This window comes from Rhinatrema bivittatum, chromosome 5 (genome assembly GCF_901001135.1).
Source record: "Rhinatrema bivittatum chromosome 5, aRhiBiv1.1, whole genome shotgun sequence".
Taxonomy (NCBI): Eukaryota; Metazoa; Chordata; class Amphibia; order Gymnophiona; family Rhinatrematidae; genus Rhinatrema; species Rhinatrema bivittatum.
Genome location: NC_042619.1, coordinates 132,369,709 through 132,385,532, shown reverse-complemented (window position 1 = coordinate 132,385,532; position 15,824 = coordinate 132,369,709). Strand labels below are relative to the sequence as shown.

Genomic DNA, 15,824 nt, shown 5'->3' with positions numbered 1-15,824 from the left:
GGCAGGCTGTTCTATTGATACAGAGTATATACAATATGTAAAGAACTGGAGATAAGAGGATTTATACTGGGTTTCCTTTGCACATATAATGAAAAAATGAACCTCAATCTTAAGCCACCTCACTCTTAAGCCAGGATATGTTGGATTTAAGAACATAAGAAATTGCCATACTGGGTCAGACCAAGGGTCTATCAAGCCCAGCATCCTGTTTCCAACAGTGGCCAATCCAGGCTACAAGTACCTGGCAAGTGCCCAAACACTAAGTCGCAGTCTCTCAAATTTACTTCTAATGCTCTTCTTAATACTTGGCATTATACCAAACTTCTTTCTGAAGCTTGTACAATGGCAGCAGAAGAAGACTGGAATGTTCTTCTGCATACTGTTCCCAGCAGCCCCTGGGAGAGAACTCTGAGGTTACAGCGACTGATCCAGGCTTTGAACTCCACAGCCCCAGCTTCCAGAGGCCCCTTACTCCTTGTAGCAGAAGAGGAACAGAAAGCTCATCTGCATGCCTTTCCAAGCAGCCGCCAGGAGAGGTCTCTGAGGTCACAGCGAGTGATCCAGGCTTCAAACTCAACAGCCCTAGCTTCGAGAGGCCCCGTACCCCTTGCAGCGAGAGGACCTTGAAGCACGTGTGCCATTACCTTAAACTTCCTTGCTAATCCTTATCTGTTTACTAGATATTATCTGTTTCTTTTTGGTTTTATATATTTTGATTTTACATGATAATTGTGTTTGGTAGGAGTAATTTGCTACAGATTTTATACAGAAGTAATTTACTTCAAAACAAGACTCAATAAGTTGGGTAACTAGGAAGATATAGGGAGATTAATTCTAGTGGTTGAGGGTCATTGTGAGTCAAATATAAAACAAATCTATAGACTAAAAATACTTTAGGTTAGCTTTACATCCCTGCTCCCTTAGAAATTTTAATTCGATATCAAATCAGCAAAATTATGATGCAGGAAGTAATCCATCAGCGAGAAGGAGCCTTTCCATCCTTTTGCACTGAGTGCCACATATATGATTGTCTCCCAGCTGTCGAGAGGTTGTGTGTGTGTGCGCTAAGTGCAAAGAGCTCCAAGTCCTCAGAGAATGAGCCTGATCTCTAGAGGCTAGAGTAGCAGACCTGGAGGAGCTAAGGGAGACAAAGAGGTATATAGAGGAGACCTTCAGGGATATAGTAGAGAAGTCCCACCTCCAATCTGGTAGCCCTTGTGCTTCCTTGGAGATGAAAGATCACATGGAAGGAGAGCATCAGCTTAATAAGGCAGAAAGTAATCCTGTAGCTAGAACCTGCCCTCAAGGTGTTGTAGTAAACTCTCGCACTGAGAATAGGTCTCCAGGGGCATGTGCCCAGGAGGGAAGGGTTAGGACAGTTGGTGATTGATTCAATTATTAGGAAGGTTGATAGCTGGGAGGCTGGTGGATGTAAGGATCTCTTGATAACTTGCCTGCCTAGTGCGAAGGTGGCGGACCTCACGTGTCACATAGATAGGATTTTAGATAGTGCTGGGGAAGAGCTGGCTGTCTTGGTACATGTGGGTACAAATGACATAGGAAAATGCAGGAGGAAGGTTATGGAAGCCAAGTTTATGGTTTTAGGTAGAAAGCTGAACTCCAGAACCTCCAGGGTAGCATTCTTAGAAATGCACCTTGTTCCACATGCAGGACCCCAGAGACAGGCAGAGCTCCAGAGTCTCAATGCGTTGATGAGACAATGGTGCAGAAAAGAGGGTTTTAGGTTTGTTAGGAACTAGGCTTCATTTTGGGGAAGAAGAGGCCTTTTCATAAAGAAAGGGCTCCACCTTAACCAGAGTGGAACCAAGCTACCGGCACTAACCTTTAGAAAGGAGATAGCACAGATTTTAAACTAGATAATTGGGGAATCTGACAGTCACTCAGAAGCACATGGTTCAGAATGATGTGTCTTGGAAGGATATGAAGAGAACAGGGAAAATAGGGCATCCCAGTAGAGAGATTGCAATAAATGCCGAAGAGTACCAGGTATCTTTAAGTAAAGTGCAAAACATTCCAACTTACCCCTGTCAACTGATGAGCAGGTTGTTAATACAAACAAAAAACATTCTTTGAAATGTCTGTATACAAGTTTAAATAAGATGGGAGAGTTAGAGTGTATAGCACTGGGTGAAGAGGTAGATATAATTGGCATCTCAGAGACCTGGTAGAATGAGGATAACCAATGGAATACTGACATCAGGGTACAAATTGTATCAAAATGATAGGATGCATCAAATTGGTGGAGGGGTAGCACTATATGTTAAAGGGAGCATTGAGTCTAACAGGATAAAAGTTCTGCAGGAAACAAAATGCAATGTTGAATCTTTATGGATAGAAATTCTAGATGAAAAAGGGAATAAATAGTAGTTGGGGGGGGGGGGGGGGGGGTTGTTACTGTCCACCTGGCCAGAATGAACTAACAGTCAATGAAATGCTAAAAGAAATTAGGGAAGCGAATGAAATCAGCCGCACAGTAATAATGGGTGATTTAAATTACCCCAGTATTGACTGAGTGAATGTTACATCAGGACATTCTAGATAAGAAAAATTCCTAAATGAAATAATTGACTGCTTCATGGAGCAGCTGGTACAAGAACCAACAAGAGGGGAAACTATTTTAGACCTAGTCCTTAGTGGAACAAAGGATTTGGTGGAGCCACTTGGCTATAGTGATTACAACATTATCAAATTTGACTTAATAACTGGAGAGAGCACAAAAAAGAAATCTACTCCAACAGCATTTAACATTCAAAAAGGTGACTATGCTAAAAGGAAAATGGTTAGGAAAAAAACTGAAAGGAGCAACAGCAAAGGTTAAGAGCTTAGCTCAGGCATGGAAGTTGTTTAAAAATACCATCTTGGAATCCCAGACCAGATGTATTCTATGCATTAGAAAAGATGGAAGGAAGGCTAAATGACTACCAACATGGTTAAAAGATGAAGTGAGAGAAGCTATAAAACCTAAAAGAACATCTTTCAAGAAATGGAAAAGGGATCCAAATGAAGAAAACAGGAAACAGCGTAAGTACTGGCAAGTCAGATGCAAAGCATTGATAAGGGTTGATAAGTAGATGTGAATCGGTTATTTACTCTTTCGGATAATAGAAAGACTAGGGGGCACTCCATGAAGTTAGCATGTGGCACATTTAAAACTAATCGGAGAAAGTTCTTTTTTACTCAACGCACAATTAAACTCTGGAATTTGTTGCCAGAGGATATGGTTAGTGCAGTTAGTATAGATGTGTTTAAAAAAGGATTGGATACTTTCTTGGAAGAGAAGTCCATTATTTATTTATTTGCTTTTCTATACCAACGTTCGTTACCTGCTATTAATTAAGTTGACTTAGAAAATAGCCACTGCTATAACTAGCAACGATAACATGGAATAGACTTAGTTTTTTGGTACTTGCCAGGTTCTTGTGGCCTGGATTGGCCACTGTTGGAAACAGGATGCTGGGCTTGATGGACCCTTGGTCTGATCCAGTATGGCATGTTCTTATGTTCTTAAGGAAGGCAAAGAGAGAATTTGAAAAGAAGCTTGCCATGGGAGCAAAAACCTCATAATAACTTTTTCAGATACATTCAAGGCAAAAACCTGCAAGGGAGTCAGTTGGACCATTAGATAATCAAGTGGTAAAAGGGTCACTTAGGGATGACAAAGGCATAACAGAGAGACTAAATGAATTGTATGTTCTGCTTTTCACTGAGGAAGATGTAAGATATACCCATGCCAGAAATGATAGTCAAAGGTGAGGATTCAGAAGAACTCAAACAAATCTCAGTGAACCTGGAACATGTATTAGGGCAAATTGACAAACTAAAGAGTAGCAAATCACCTGGATCAGATGGTATAATTCCCAGAATGCTGAAAGAATTGAGAAATGAAATTGTGGACCTGTTTTTGGAAATTTGTAAACTATCAGTAATATCATCTATGGTACCTGAAGAATGGAAAGTTGCCATTGTATGCCAATTTTTTAAAAGGGATCAAGGTGTGATCCAGGAAACTACAGACCAGTGAATCTGACGTCTGTGCCAGGCTGTTGGAGTCATTGTTTTTTTGTTATTTTTGCTAAGAATGTATGTAGAGGTTAGGCTGTATGGATTAAGAGTTTTCATCCAGACACAGACTAGTTTGAAGGCCACAGGTCAACCCCTGAGTGAACTCCTGTTTACTGTTTTGCACTGTGAAATGTTTACGAACAGGCAAGAGTCTGTTTATTTTAGTTATTCCAGTAGGTCTATGACGAGACGGCAAGCAATTAACTTATAGTAAAGCTTGAGAGAAAGTGAAGGCCCTGCAGCTGCACCTGAGATTGATAAGATCTTGGAGGGAACATTGCTGCTTTTCCAAGCATTTTAGTGGATAAGGAGTAATAACAGCTAGGGAGAGGGTGAGCACTCTTCTGGACATGATAGCACAAGCTGATCCTTTGGAAACATGTAAACATTTTATATATGTATATGTAGCAATTTTTATTATCTACCATTACTTCTCCTGTATGATCTGATTTTATTTGTTCTATTCTCCTTTTGCTCAAATAAACTTACTTTCCTAAGTACCTGGAACCGTGATGTACTGAATCAAAGTTTGTGTAGAGAATAAAATCCTGCGTTCAAGCCCCCAGGTATAATCCCAGTAATTGTGTGTGTTTATAATGGGTAGATCCCCAAGGTAGTCCTGTGAGATTAGCCCCCCGGGTCAGAGCCCCTGGGCAGAATGCCCGTGTGCACGATCTGAACCCAGAACACAGGCAAAATGGTAGAAACTATCATAAAGAACAAAATTGCTGAACATATAGATAAGCATAGTTTAATGGGACAAAGCCAACATGGATTTAGCCAAGGGAAGTCTTGACTCACAAATTTGCCACATTTTTTTGAGGGTGGAAATAAACGTGGATAAAGGTGAGCCAGTTCATATAGTTTATCTGGATTTCCAGAAAGCATTTGATAAATTCCCTCACAAGAGACTTCTTACAAAATTAAAAAGTCATGGGATAGGGGCAGTGTCCAATTGTGGATTGCCAACTGGCTAAAATATAGTAAACAGAGAGTAGGGCTAAATGGTAAATTTTCCCAATGAAAAAAGGTGAATAGAGGAGTGCCCCATGGAAATGGGAACAAGTGAAGTGATCAAATATGCTGATGACACAAAATTATTCAAACTTGCTAAATCCCAAGAGGATTGTGAGAAATTGCAAAGGATATTGCAAAAGAGGGAGACTAGGCATGCAAATGGCAAATGAAATTTAATGTGGACATGTGCAAAGTGATGCACATTAGGAGTCACCACTCAGGAAAAGGATCTAGATGTCATCGTTGAAAATACGTTGAAATCTTCTGTTCAGAGTGCAACATCAGACAAGAAAGCAAATAGAATGCTAGGGACTATTAGGAAAGGAATGGAGAACAAAACAGAGAATATCATAATGCCTCTGTATCACTCCATGGTGCGACCTCATCTTGAGTATTGTGTGCAGTTTTGGTCACCACATCTCAAAAAAGATATAGCAGAATTAAAAAAAAGTAGAGAAGGGCGACCAAACTGATAAAGGGGATGGAACAATTTTCCTATGAAGAAAGGCTAGAGAGGCTAGGATTCTTCAGCTTGGAGAAGAGATGACTGAGGGGAGATATGATAGAGGTCTATAAAATAATGCGTGGAATGGAATGAGCAAATGTTAATTAGTTGTTTACTCTTTCAAAAAGTACAAAGACCAGTGGATACATAATGAAGTTACTAGGTGATACATTTAAAACTAATAAGATAAAATAATTTTTTACTCAATGCTAATTAAACTCTGGAATTCGCTTCCAGAGGACGTGGTGAAAGTTGTTAGTATAGCTGCATTTAAAAAAGTTTTGGACAAGTTCCTGAGGAACCATTATTAAGATAGAGTGGCAGAAATCCACTGCTTATTCTTGGGATAAGCAGTGTGGAATTTGTCTACCCCTTGGGATCCTGCCAGGTTCTTGTGACCTGGCTTGGCCACTGTTGGAAACAGGATACTGGGCTTTAAAAATATTTATTACCCGCACCCTCCAAAGTTCGGGGCGGGTTACAATAATACATCCATAATTGATTGAAAGACACACATTAAAACAATAACGTAAGAGATAAAAATAGTTTTAAATTAAAATGACCTAAAAATAGACAAAAGTAAAATAAAATAGAGAATATAGGAATGAATAAGAAACCTGGAGATTTATGTCTTGCATTGGTCTGGAAATGCTTGCTTAAAAAATGGGGGTAGATTTTTAAAGTTATGCGTGGGCGTAGATTTGTTTGCGCGTTGCGCAAACAAATCTACGCCCACACAATTGTGCACCCCCAGCGCGCGCTGGGGGGTGCACAATTGTGCAACCTGTGCGCGCCAAGCCGAGCAGCCTGCCTCTGTTCCCTCCAAGGCCGCTCCGAAGGGAACTTTTTTTCCGGCCCCCCCACCTTCCCCTACCTAACCCACCCCCAGCCCTAACTAAATCCTCCCCCTACCTTTGTTCAGAAAGTTACGCCTGCGCCGGCGGGCTGCCAGCGTGCCATTCCCCAGCCCAGGGGCTGGTTCGGAGGCCTCGGCCATGCCCCCGGAATGCCCCCGGGCCAGCACCACGCCCACGGCCCCACCCCCGGAACGCCCTCTGATGCAGCGCCGCCCCCCAAGCAAAGCCCCAGAACTTACGCGCGTCCCAGGACTTTGCGCATGCCGGCGGCCTATGCAACATAGGTGCGCCGGCGTGCAAGTCCCCCGGCGTGCGCCGGCGTGCAAGTCCCCTGCACGCATAAATCCGGCTGGATTTACGCGAGCAGGGCTTTTAAAATCTGCCCCATGGTGTTTTAACACTTTTAAAAAATTCTTTATAATGCCTAAAAATCTGAGCCTTTGTTCTCATCCAGTATGGCAAGTCTTATGTTGTTATGTTCATATATACAGGTAACATATCTAGGTGAGCTTGGAATTCCTTTTTAATTAAGTGAGTGGCACCCAAACAATTAGAATTGTTTCTGTAGGCCACATTTTCTTGGTCCCCGATTACACTGGTTTGGAAATGATAATTTTCTCCCTCGCCATGCATAGTATAGAATAGTCCCTTAGAACTGATGCTTCTATTAGTAATGCTGTTTTTGTCATTTCTCCTTTACTACTCTGGGGCCAAAGTAATAAAGCCCATGCTAAAATCAGAGTTAGATTCTAGCCCTGGTTTTATTTTGCATCCATGCTAAAATGAGAGGCCCCTGCGGGATGCAGTAAGCCAGGCCGGCTGTGTGGGTTGGCCTGGCAAGTCCTCCCTCCTTCCCGAATACATCGAACTGCTTCCAACTCTGGCCCAACTGGCCAGGCACTCCGGGTCCTTGATCCGCCATTTCTTCCTCCCTCTCATCTCAGTCAGTCCAGCAGGGACCGGTCTTTTAGGTCTGGTCAGCCTCCCACCTCATTATTCTCCCCTGAAAAAAAAACAAAACATGCCATGCATCTCTGATGCCCAATCCCCCCTCCCCACCTGGGAACCCTTGCCAGAGTTGACCCTTCCTGGCAAGGCTGTTCCTTCACTGACCTTTGATTGGTCCTTTCATTGACACATATCAAGGAAAGGACCAATCCCCTTTCAAAATTCTAAAAAGATAACCTTTTGAAAGGGGATTGGTCCTTTCACTGACATGTGACAGTGTGTGTGTGTGTGTGGGGGGGGGGGGGGGGACGACAGACAATTAACAGACAGTGAAGGAGTGAATAATATTAAGTGTCAGGCACTGAAAGGGACAGAATTTTTCAGCGTTGTTAGGCGATTCATGTTCTTTAAAAGGAAAACATGTTTGAAAATAGAATGTTTGCTGATGTATTTCATGCCAAATGCTATTAAATGCTAAAGGGCAAGTATAAAAAAAAACATTCAGATCTCAAGAATTGACCTTTCCTTTTTCTTAGAATCTCCTTGCCAAAATCCTTTTCTAAATCCGTTATCTCTTACAGATAGCAATGCCTCACCAATGGCTGGAAGGCAATTTGCCTGTCAGTGCCAAATGTGCAGTATGTGACAAGACATGCGGCAGTGTGCTTCGCTTACAAGATTGGCGGTGCCTTTGGTGTAAAGCTATGGTAAGGCCAGTGCAACTTTAACCGATGTCCTAGACCCTGGCCCTGTTTCTGTACTCCTAGACATTATGGGGCCTATGTCTAACGGTTAGCATGCTTTTTAAGGCCATTTAGCAAGCACAAAAAAGAGTGTGCTATGTACAAATGATATAGGGGGTAATTTTCAAAAGGATTTACATGTTAAATATGGGTTTTACACTTGTAAATGCACTTCACACATCTAAGTGAGCTTTTGAAAATTACTGCAATATATGCCATTGAATTTATGCCATTAGAGTTTATGCATGTAAATGCACTTTGACCGTGTAAACGGTTTTTGAAAATTGCTATGATAGTATGTAACATTTACAGTGTAACTCCTTTGAAAATTACCTGCTTAGCACGTATATTAAGCTGCTCCCCCAACATATTAGCAGATACATCTTAAAATTAAACCATATCTGCATGTAAATTTAGCAATGTCATATACAAATGAGGCTTTAATAAGAATATACAAACTACTATGATATGTTGTCCTCCATGTGCTCTGTAGTGCATTGTTTGCTAACCCTCTCCAGGGGGCACACCTAACCGGCTTGGTTTTCAGGATATCAGTAATGAATATGCATGAAATAGATTTGCATACACTGGGTCTCCAATGTATATTTTTCCAATTTATACCTTTTATACAATTTATACAATTTCCAATGTATACCTTTGTATATTTATCACATGTATTTCAGTTGTTGTTCTATTTAATTTTATCCGTAAACCTTGTTGCATGTATTTCAATGACTGTTCTATAATTACTTTATTGTAAAGCTTGTTGCTGCATTATGGTTCTTTGTAAACCGAGGTGATGTTCTGAACGTGCCGCGGTATATAAAAATCTCTAAATAAATAAATAAATAAATACATATTCATTGTGGCAATCCAGGCAACCTGACTGGCAAGGTGTGCCTCCAGGAGAGGGTTGGGAAACACTGATTTAGTGCATGCCTAAGGCCTAAAATGTAATACTTGCCTTGGACTAAGCATTAACGGACGGATTTTAAATTCCCCCCCCCCCCCCCCCGTGTATTGTGTTAAATCCGGCCTTTACGCACGTAGCCAGGCCTTGCGCGCGCCAAGCCTATTTTCAAAAAGGCTCAGCCACGCGTGTAAAGGCCGGTACGCATATATGTGCAGGCCTTCTGCATGGGGCGGGGGGTGGGCTGGGACAGCGGCATTGATCGCTGTCCTGGAGCCTCGCGTGCCGGCTGAGCCCTGAAGTAAGTTGGGGGAAAAAAAGAAAAACAATAAAAAAAGATAGAACTTAGGGGTTGGGGAGGAGAGGGGAAAGGGAAGGGAGGCTCTAGGGTAGGGAAGTTCCTTCTCAGTCTGCTCCTTAATTGGAGCGGACTGGGAGGGAACTGGGGAAGGCCGCGATGCGTTGCCTCGCAAAACTAGCAAAAATCTTGCACGCGCAGCCCGCCAATTTTATAACATGCACACGCCGGCGTGCGCATGTTATAAAATCAGCGCATCCATGTGTGCATGCAGGGTAGTGCACGCACATGGACGCGCGCGTTCACCTATTAAAATCTACCCCTACATTTTAGTATATATGCTGCATCTCAAAATCCCAATGCCAATGGGCCCATAGAGAAAGGGATAATTAATATGGGGATTTTCATTCCCTGCATCTCCCAATCCCGTGCAGCACCCTCCACATCTCTATTCCCAAGACTGAGCACCTCCCCACCCCAGCAACAAGAACCGCTGACCTGGCAGGATCCTGACCTAATAACTAAAGCAGTAGACTGAGAACCAGGGAAAGCAGACTTCAAATCCCACTTCTTTAACTGATGCTTCTTATTTCCTTGGGAAAGTCTCTTAACTCTCCACTCCCTCAGGTACTAACTTGGGGTATATTTACTAAGGTGCAATAAGGATATATTGTGCCAAAATGCTCTTTATCATACAATATATTTATTTTCTTTGTTTATTTACATTATTTATATTCTGCCTGTCTACAATTTCAAGCAGATTATAGCAAAACATTTATAAAAGAAAACAACAAAAATAAAACAAATAAGGCAAAGCCACATAATATCCATTAAAAACAGTTGTAAAACACAGGCAAAAACAATATAATTAAACAACAACTAAATCTCTAAACAAACAACATATGCCCTGGCATTAACATATAATAACCTCCTCTGCTCAAAAAAAAAAAAATGGAAAAAACATGCCCATATCTACTCTTGCTTTTCCATGCTGTCTGAAAGTCCAGCATCTTACACGGTTAACAAAGCTGGTGATGAGTGTTCAGCATGTCATCTTACCCGTGACCCCTATTTAGATGAGCTGCTTTGCATGCATTTGCATGCATAAAAATTTTAAAATGCATGCAAAGTAGCTCATCCTTAGGTAATCCTATTCAAATAAAATAACACAGCTTTCTGAAGTCATGTTATTTCCCAAAACCTTAGCTACAACTTTCCACCTGGGCACCTCTCCATCGCCTCTTGGGGCGGCCCAAAAGTAAAAATATATTTTTTAAAAGTTATACAGTCATGCAGCGACACCCCACACCCTACCCAAACTACTCCCTTTCTCACTGTAGTTCATCCCCACTGCTCCAAATACATACCCCTGATCCAGAACACCTCCACACCCCCAATTTGGATTTACAGACATCCCACCTCCTTTACTATCCTTCAAAAATAAAGGAAAAAGAAGGCAATGTCTGTAAATCCCAATTCCTGCAGTCTGAGCAACGTACAGTGCAGTATTTCTGAATGTTTTGTATGTGTGTACAACAGCAGGAACAAACATTTCCAAATTATGCAGTGACATATGGTGCACTTTGTTGCAAGCAATCTAATTAGCATTTATTTGGATAACATTTAGCTATGTATTCGGCTTAAATCAGTGCGGCGATCAGATGCTGAGATATGTTTATTCTTTGTGATCCTGAAAGATGCTTAATTTTTTGGTAGGTGCACACTGCCTGCAAGGATCTGTACCCTCAAAAGTGCCCCCTTGGCCAGTGTAAAGTGTCCATCATACCTCCTACTGCACTCAACAGCATTGATTCTGACGGTATGTGGTAATGGAATAAGTGTTTGTATATTGTATGAGTATATACACAGACAGACTTTCCTGTGCATTTGGTTAAAGCAGTGAAATTATGATTATCCATTATTCATGCTAGCACAGATACTTTTATTTTAAGTGCAGTTCAATTTGCTTAGCAGGAACAAACATTTTAAATTATGCATTAATGGAAAAGTAGATTACATTAATGATATGGACTTCCTAGAAAATATGAGACTATAAAGAGTTTAGGGGTACAACATATGTTTTGTCCTGATGATTTGCATTCATTTTTCACTTTTTATTCTAATCACACATGCAGTTAACAATGTTCAAGAAACATATGACTAGCTGCCAGCATTTCACACTCGCTATGCTTTTATGATATGGTGTGTTCTGTATTTTATGTAAAATGTTTCAGATTGTACAGCTGAACTGCAAAGTATAAACTGACCACAGTTTTAAAATTCAAAGAACATATTCTATAACATTTTTATTTATTTTTTCAAAATGTGTGCATTATAGAATGTCCAGTTGCAGAGTAGCTGGCAGGGCTTTGCAGGTAACCCTCACTCTGTGCAGTCTGTGTGACAACCCTCCCCTTCCATTCTTTGTTTCCGAATGCTCTGACAGGATTCTGGAAAGCCACCTGCCCTCCATCCTGTGCCAGTCCTCTTTTAGTTTTTGTTAATTCCAAAAGCGGAGACAATCAGGGAGTGAAGTTTCTGCGACGCTTCAAGCAGTTGCTAAATCCAGCTCAGGTGTTTGATTTAATGAACGGAGGACCTCACTTAGGGTAAGGAAACGTACGGGGCTCTGAGTTCCCGGTTACTTGCTATTTTTCCCCACCGACAGTAGCCTGAATTCTGATGCCGTGCAGCATCTGTGATTGAGAGAGGCTGTCAGCTGCCGCGAAACATTCCAAATTTCACTGTCTGGTTGCAGAAATTGTCACGTTTTGTTCTGTTGTTTTGGGAGAAATGCCCAAGAGAGAAAGAAAGGAAGAACCATGGGATCTTTTTTTTTTTCATTGGGAGACGAAAATGTATTAAAATAATTTATAAACTGGGGGAATGAGAATCATTTATGAAACAAAAAGCAATGTACCACTAAATTGGTTAAAAAAGGGGCAGCTTTTCCTCTGACTGTGGTAAAAGAAACCCTTTGGGGCCAATGCAATAACTGTGCGCAGAAAGCGGGCGCTGAACATTCAGCGCCCACATTCTTAATGCGGCCCAGGCGCCATGCAATATAATTAAATTAGGGGTTCGCGTTAGTAAGGAGGCGCTAAGGTTGCTTGCGCGTCCCTAGCACCTCCTTGCTAAGGAGATCCCGATCGGCGTCGGTGGAACGCCGGTTAGGAAAACCAAAGCCGAGTTTAGTTTTCCTAAATGCTGCACAACCGCACAGCCAGTGGGTTCAGGAAAAGGACGCTTGTCATTCGAGCATCTGTTTCCTGCACCTGATTGCCAGTGGGGGTTTTTTTTTTCTATTTTTTATCTTTATTTAATTTTGTTTTTCCTCCTACTTAATATCGCAACGATATATTTTTTTTTTTGCATCTGTAGTGAATGCTAATTGCCTCAATCACATGCTGTGATTAGCGCTATTAGACTCACTCCGCGTCAGACGCGCATTGAATAGGTGCTAATCCCCTTATTGCATTAGGGGATTCATTAGCGCCTATTCAACCCGCGTCAGTCTGTGGGTTATACAGTGTGCTCGGCCCCTTTATGTGGTTGTTGAATACAAATGGTGCCACGTGCCAGAATTTATTCATTTATTTAGGTAAAAATACTTTAATGAAAGTAGGAGTTTTGCATTGTGCATTACATAGTGTTAGGCTACTAAATTTTAAATCTTTTTATGTAATAGTATTGTGCATGCTACTCTCACAAAAAGTATTTTTATTCATTAGTACAATATTAAAGCTGATTTGTTGTACATAAATCCTAACATATGATTGCTTGTGATCCACAAATAAAACAAAAATGATTTTTACATGGTAATTTTTAGAAATGCAAATTTCAGGGGATTTGAAAGTAATATGCCACATACTGAAAATTACTTATGTTGAATAAAATCAAAGTAAAATTTTTGGAGCAGCATCCTGGCTCCAGCTGTGGAGCTGTGCGCTCTCTCGGAGTGGCTGGGACTGGGTATGCTGTAGAGTCTGTGCACTCAATCCCAAGGAAGAAGGCACGATGGTTGCTGCTACTGTGGAGGCCTCTACTGGCCAACGAGTAGCCCTGAGGATGTACCTTATAGGAGATGCTGCTCCAGGCCCCAGGTCGACAAAGATTACCTAGTGCCAACCAGGCATGCCTTCTGGAGAGGGGGATCAAAGACAAAGGAAGAAGAAATAGCCACATATATTTTAACATAGGGAAGGTAATTTCGACGGTATGTGCATAAGTGCTTTCTCCACCCCAGCTCTGTCCCTTGGAATGTCTACTGTGGGTGCACGGAAAAGTGTACATGTAATCAAATTAATTTCCCCATGCAAACCCCCTGGATAATTTTCAAAAACCAATTTACATGCATAAACCAGGATTTATGTGCATAAATCCTTTAAAAAATTACTCCCTTATATTTCAGCAGCTAACGTGATGGAACAGATACATATACATTTTTATTGAATACTCCAGTACCTGATGCATATTTATTTATTTCATTGGGAGTGGGATAGTCGTCTAATGGGTAGAGCAGCAGGCTGAGAACCAGGAAAGCCAGGGTTCAAATCCTGCTGATGCTTCTTGTAGCCTCGAGCAAATTACTTTACCCTCCATTGTCTCAAATACAATTGCAAGCCCTTTGGGGCAGGGAAATACCTCCTGTACCTGATTTATAACTCACCTTGAACTCAGATTTGGATATGCAAGTAATTAAATCCTTATTATCCCTATAAGATTGCCCTGTTCTTTAGATATGTTTCATACAAAAAGGCAATAAAAGATTGCGGTCAAGACAAAATTCTAATCTGTGCTATTTTTCTCCGTCCTCCAGTTTACGCTTATTTCAGAAGTTTGACAATTTCCGCATTCTTGTGTGTGGAGGAGATGGTAGCGTTGGTTGGGTATTGTCAGAAATTGATAAGCTGAGTTTGCACAAACAGGTAAGTCTGCATGATGGACTTGCTTGGCTCAGAGGCTTTAACTGCCTCAAAGTACTTTGAAACACAAAGACATGAAAACCGAAGGGAAAATACAAAGTTGGGATTGTATGCCATGGTGGTTAAGCATGAAGGTAAAGCTGAGATATTTAATTGGATATGGAAGCTCAAGCCTTTCATGGAACAGGTAAGATACAGAGACACACACACATATCAAATATTTTGGGGGATCTTGTTATACCTGAATTGTACAAAAAAAATCATTTTCAGATGGAGGAAACTGCATAATTTAAGATGAATTTTATAAAATATGTTTCTGAGGGTAGCTTCCTCCGATCTGATCTGCTTGCCGACAGCTGTTCACCCTCTTATAAAGTTCTCAACGCTTGGGAGCTGTGAGAGTAGTATATCTGGAGTATGTTTGTTGACAGTGGAGACTGTTGCTGTGATGTGGTGAAAATTGAAAAGAAGTAATAAAATCGGGACTTGCTGTGCGCTAGAGACATTTGTTCCTAAACAAAATGACATGCAGGAGCAGTTTTGTGAAAGAACAGACTGATGAGCAAGCCAAGCCTGGTGGGGCGGTTCATATGAAGAGGGAAGGCAGTGACTCTAGGAGCTGTGCAGTTGGTTGACTATTCTTGGTTTTCCTTTGTTAAAGAATCATTTTCAGTATTTGAGGTTTGTGTTTAATAGTCTGTGTTGTCGTTCCCTGTTTATTATTTATACATTCAAGCAGAAGTAATTTAAAGTGACTTTGTAGTTTTAGTTTTAATTTCACATTTTTTATTCTTGTCCTCACTGCTGTGTTCTAGTGTCACCTGGGAGTGCTTCCCCTCGGTACTGGAAATGACCTGGCCCGTGTCCTTGGCTGGGGAGGGTCATGTGATGACGACACGCAACTTCCTCAAATTCTGGAAAAGCTAGAACGAGCTAGCACGAAAATGCTAGACAGGTAAAGGGAAATGCAGCCGGCTTAAAAAAGTAGCTCATAGTTTTGTGGGGAGGGTGGGACAATTTTCAGAACAGCCCACCCAGGTGCAACGACTTTCCTCTGAAAATTCCCCTGAAGTACAACTGGGCTGCTGACTTTGTACCTGCTTTTTGTGCTTGGCTAATTTTGGCTGGCAAATATCACGTGCACACAGGAAAAGGCAATTTGTGTCCAGTATTTCCTAATCTGGTTCAACATGCTTCTTCCCTGGGAATGCCCCCCTTCACCCTGCTAACAGTAAGTGTGCCATGAAATCCTGCATAGAATTTTAATCGGGATAAGGATGGGCAGTTTTCCCAATAAATTGGTTGTGTCCAGGTCAATGGCTTTTTGAGAATTGTCTCTCCGCATGTCTTACCCATTTTAGTTAGGAAGATGAAGGGGGCAGGATTAGTTGATTTTGAGAAAGAAATGAAAAGGGAAATGCCTCTCTTCTTGACTAATTCACTTGATTGTGCAATGATTTGCCAGGCTGTATTCATCTGTTTCCAACAGACGCTTGCTGTTTTGCTAAATCTGTGGTCTGCATTATTACCCGATACAT

At 41.4% G+C, this 15,824-nt stretch overlaps 1 protein-coding gene across 1 annotated transcript in view; it reads left to right on the top strand.

Annotated features, from left to right (window-relative positions):
- The window catches only part of DGKH (diacylglycerol kinase eta), a 735,022-nt gene that overhangs the window by 455,943 nt on the left and 263,255 nt on the right, over nucleotides 1–15,824 (top strand). The window contains 5 exon segments of the mRNA XM_029602950.1: nucleotides 7,992–8,117; nucleotides 11,078–11,180; nucleotides 11,808–11,970; nucleotides 14,181–14,289; nucleotides 15,102–15,241. Coding sequence (XP_029458810.1) covers nucleotides 7,992–8,117; nucleotides 11,078–11,180; nucleotides 11,808–11,970; nucleotides 14,181–14,289; nucleotides 15,102–15,241 — 641 coding nt within the window.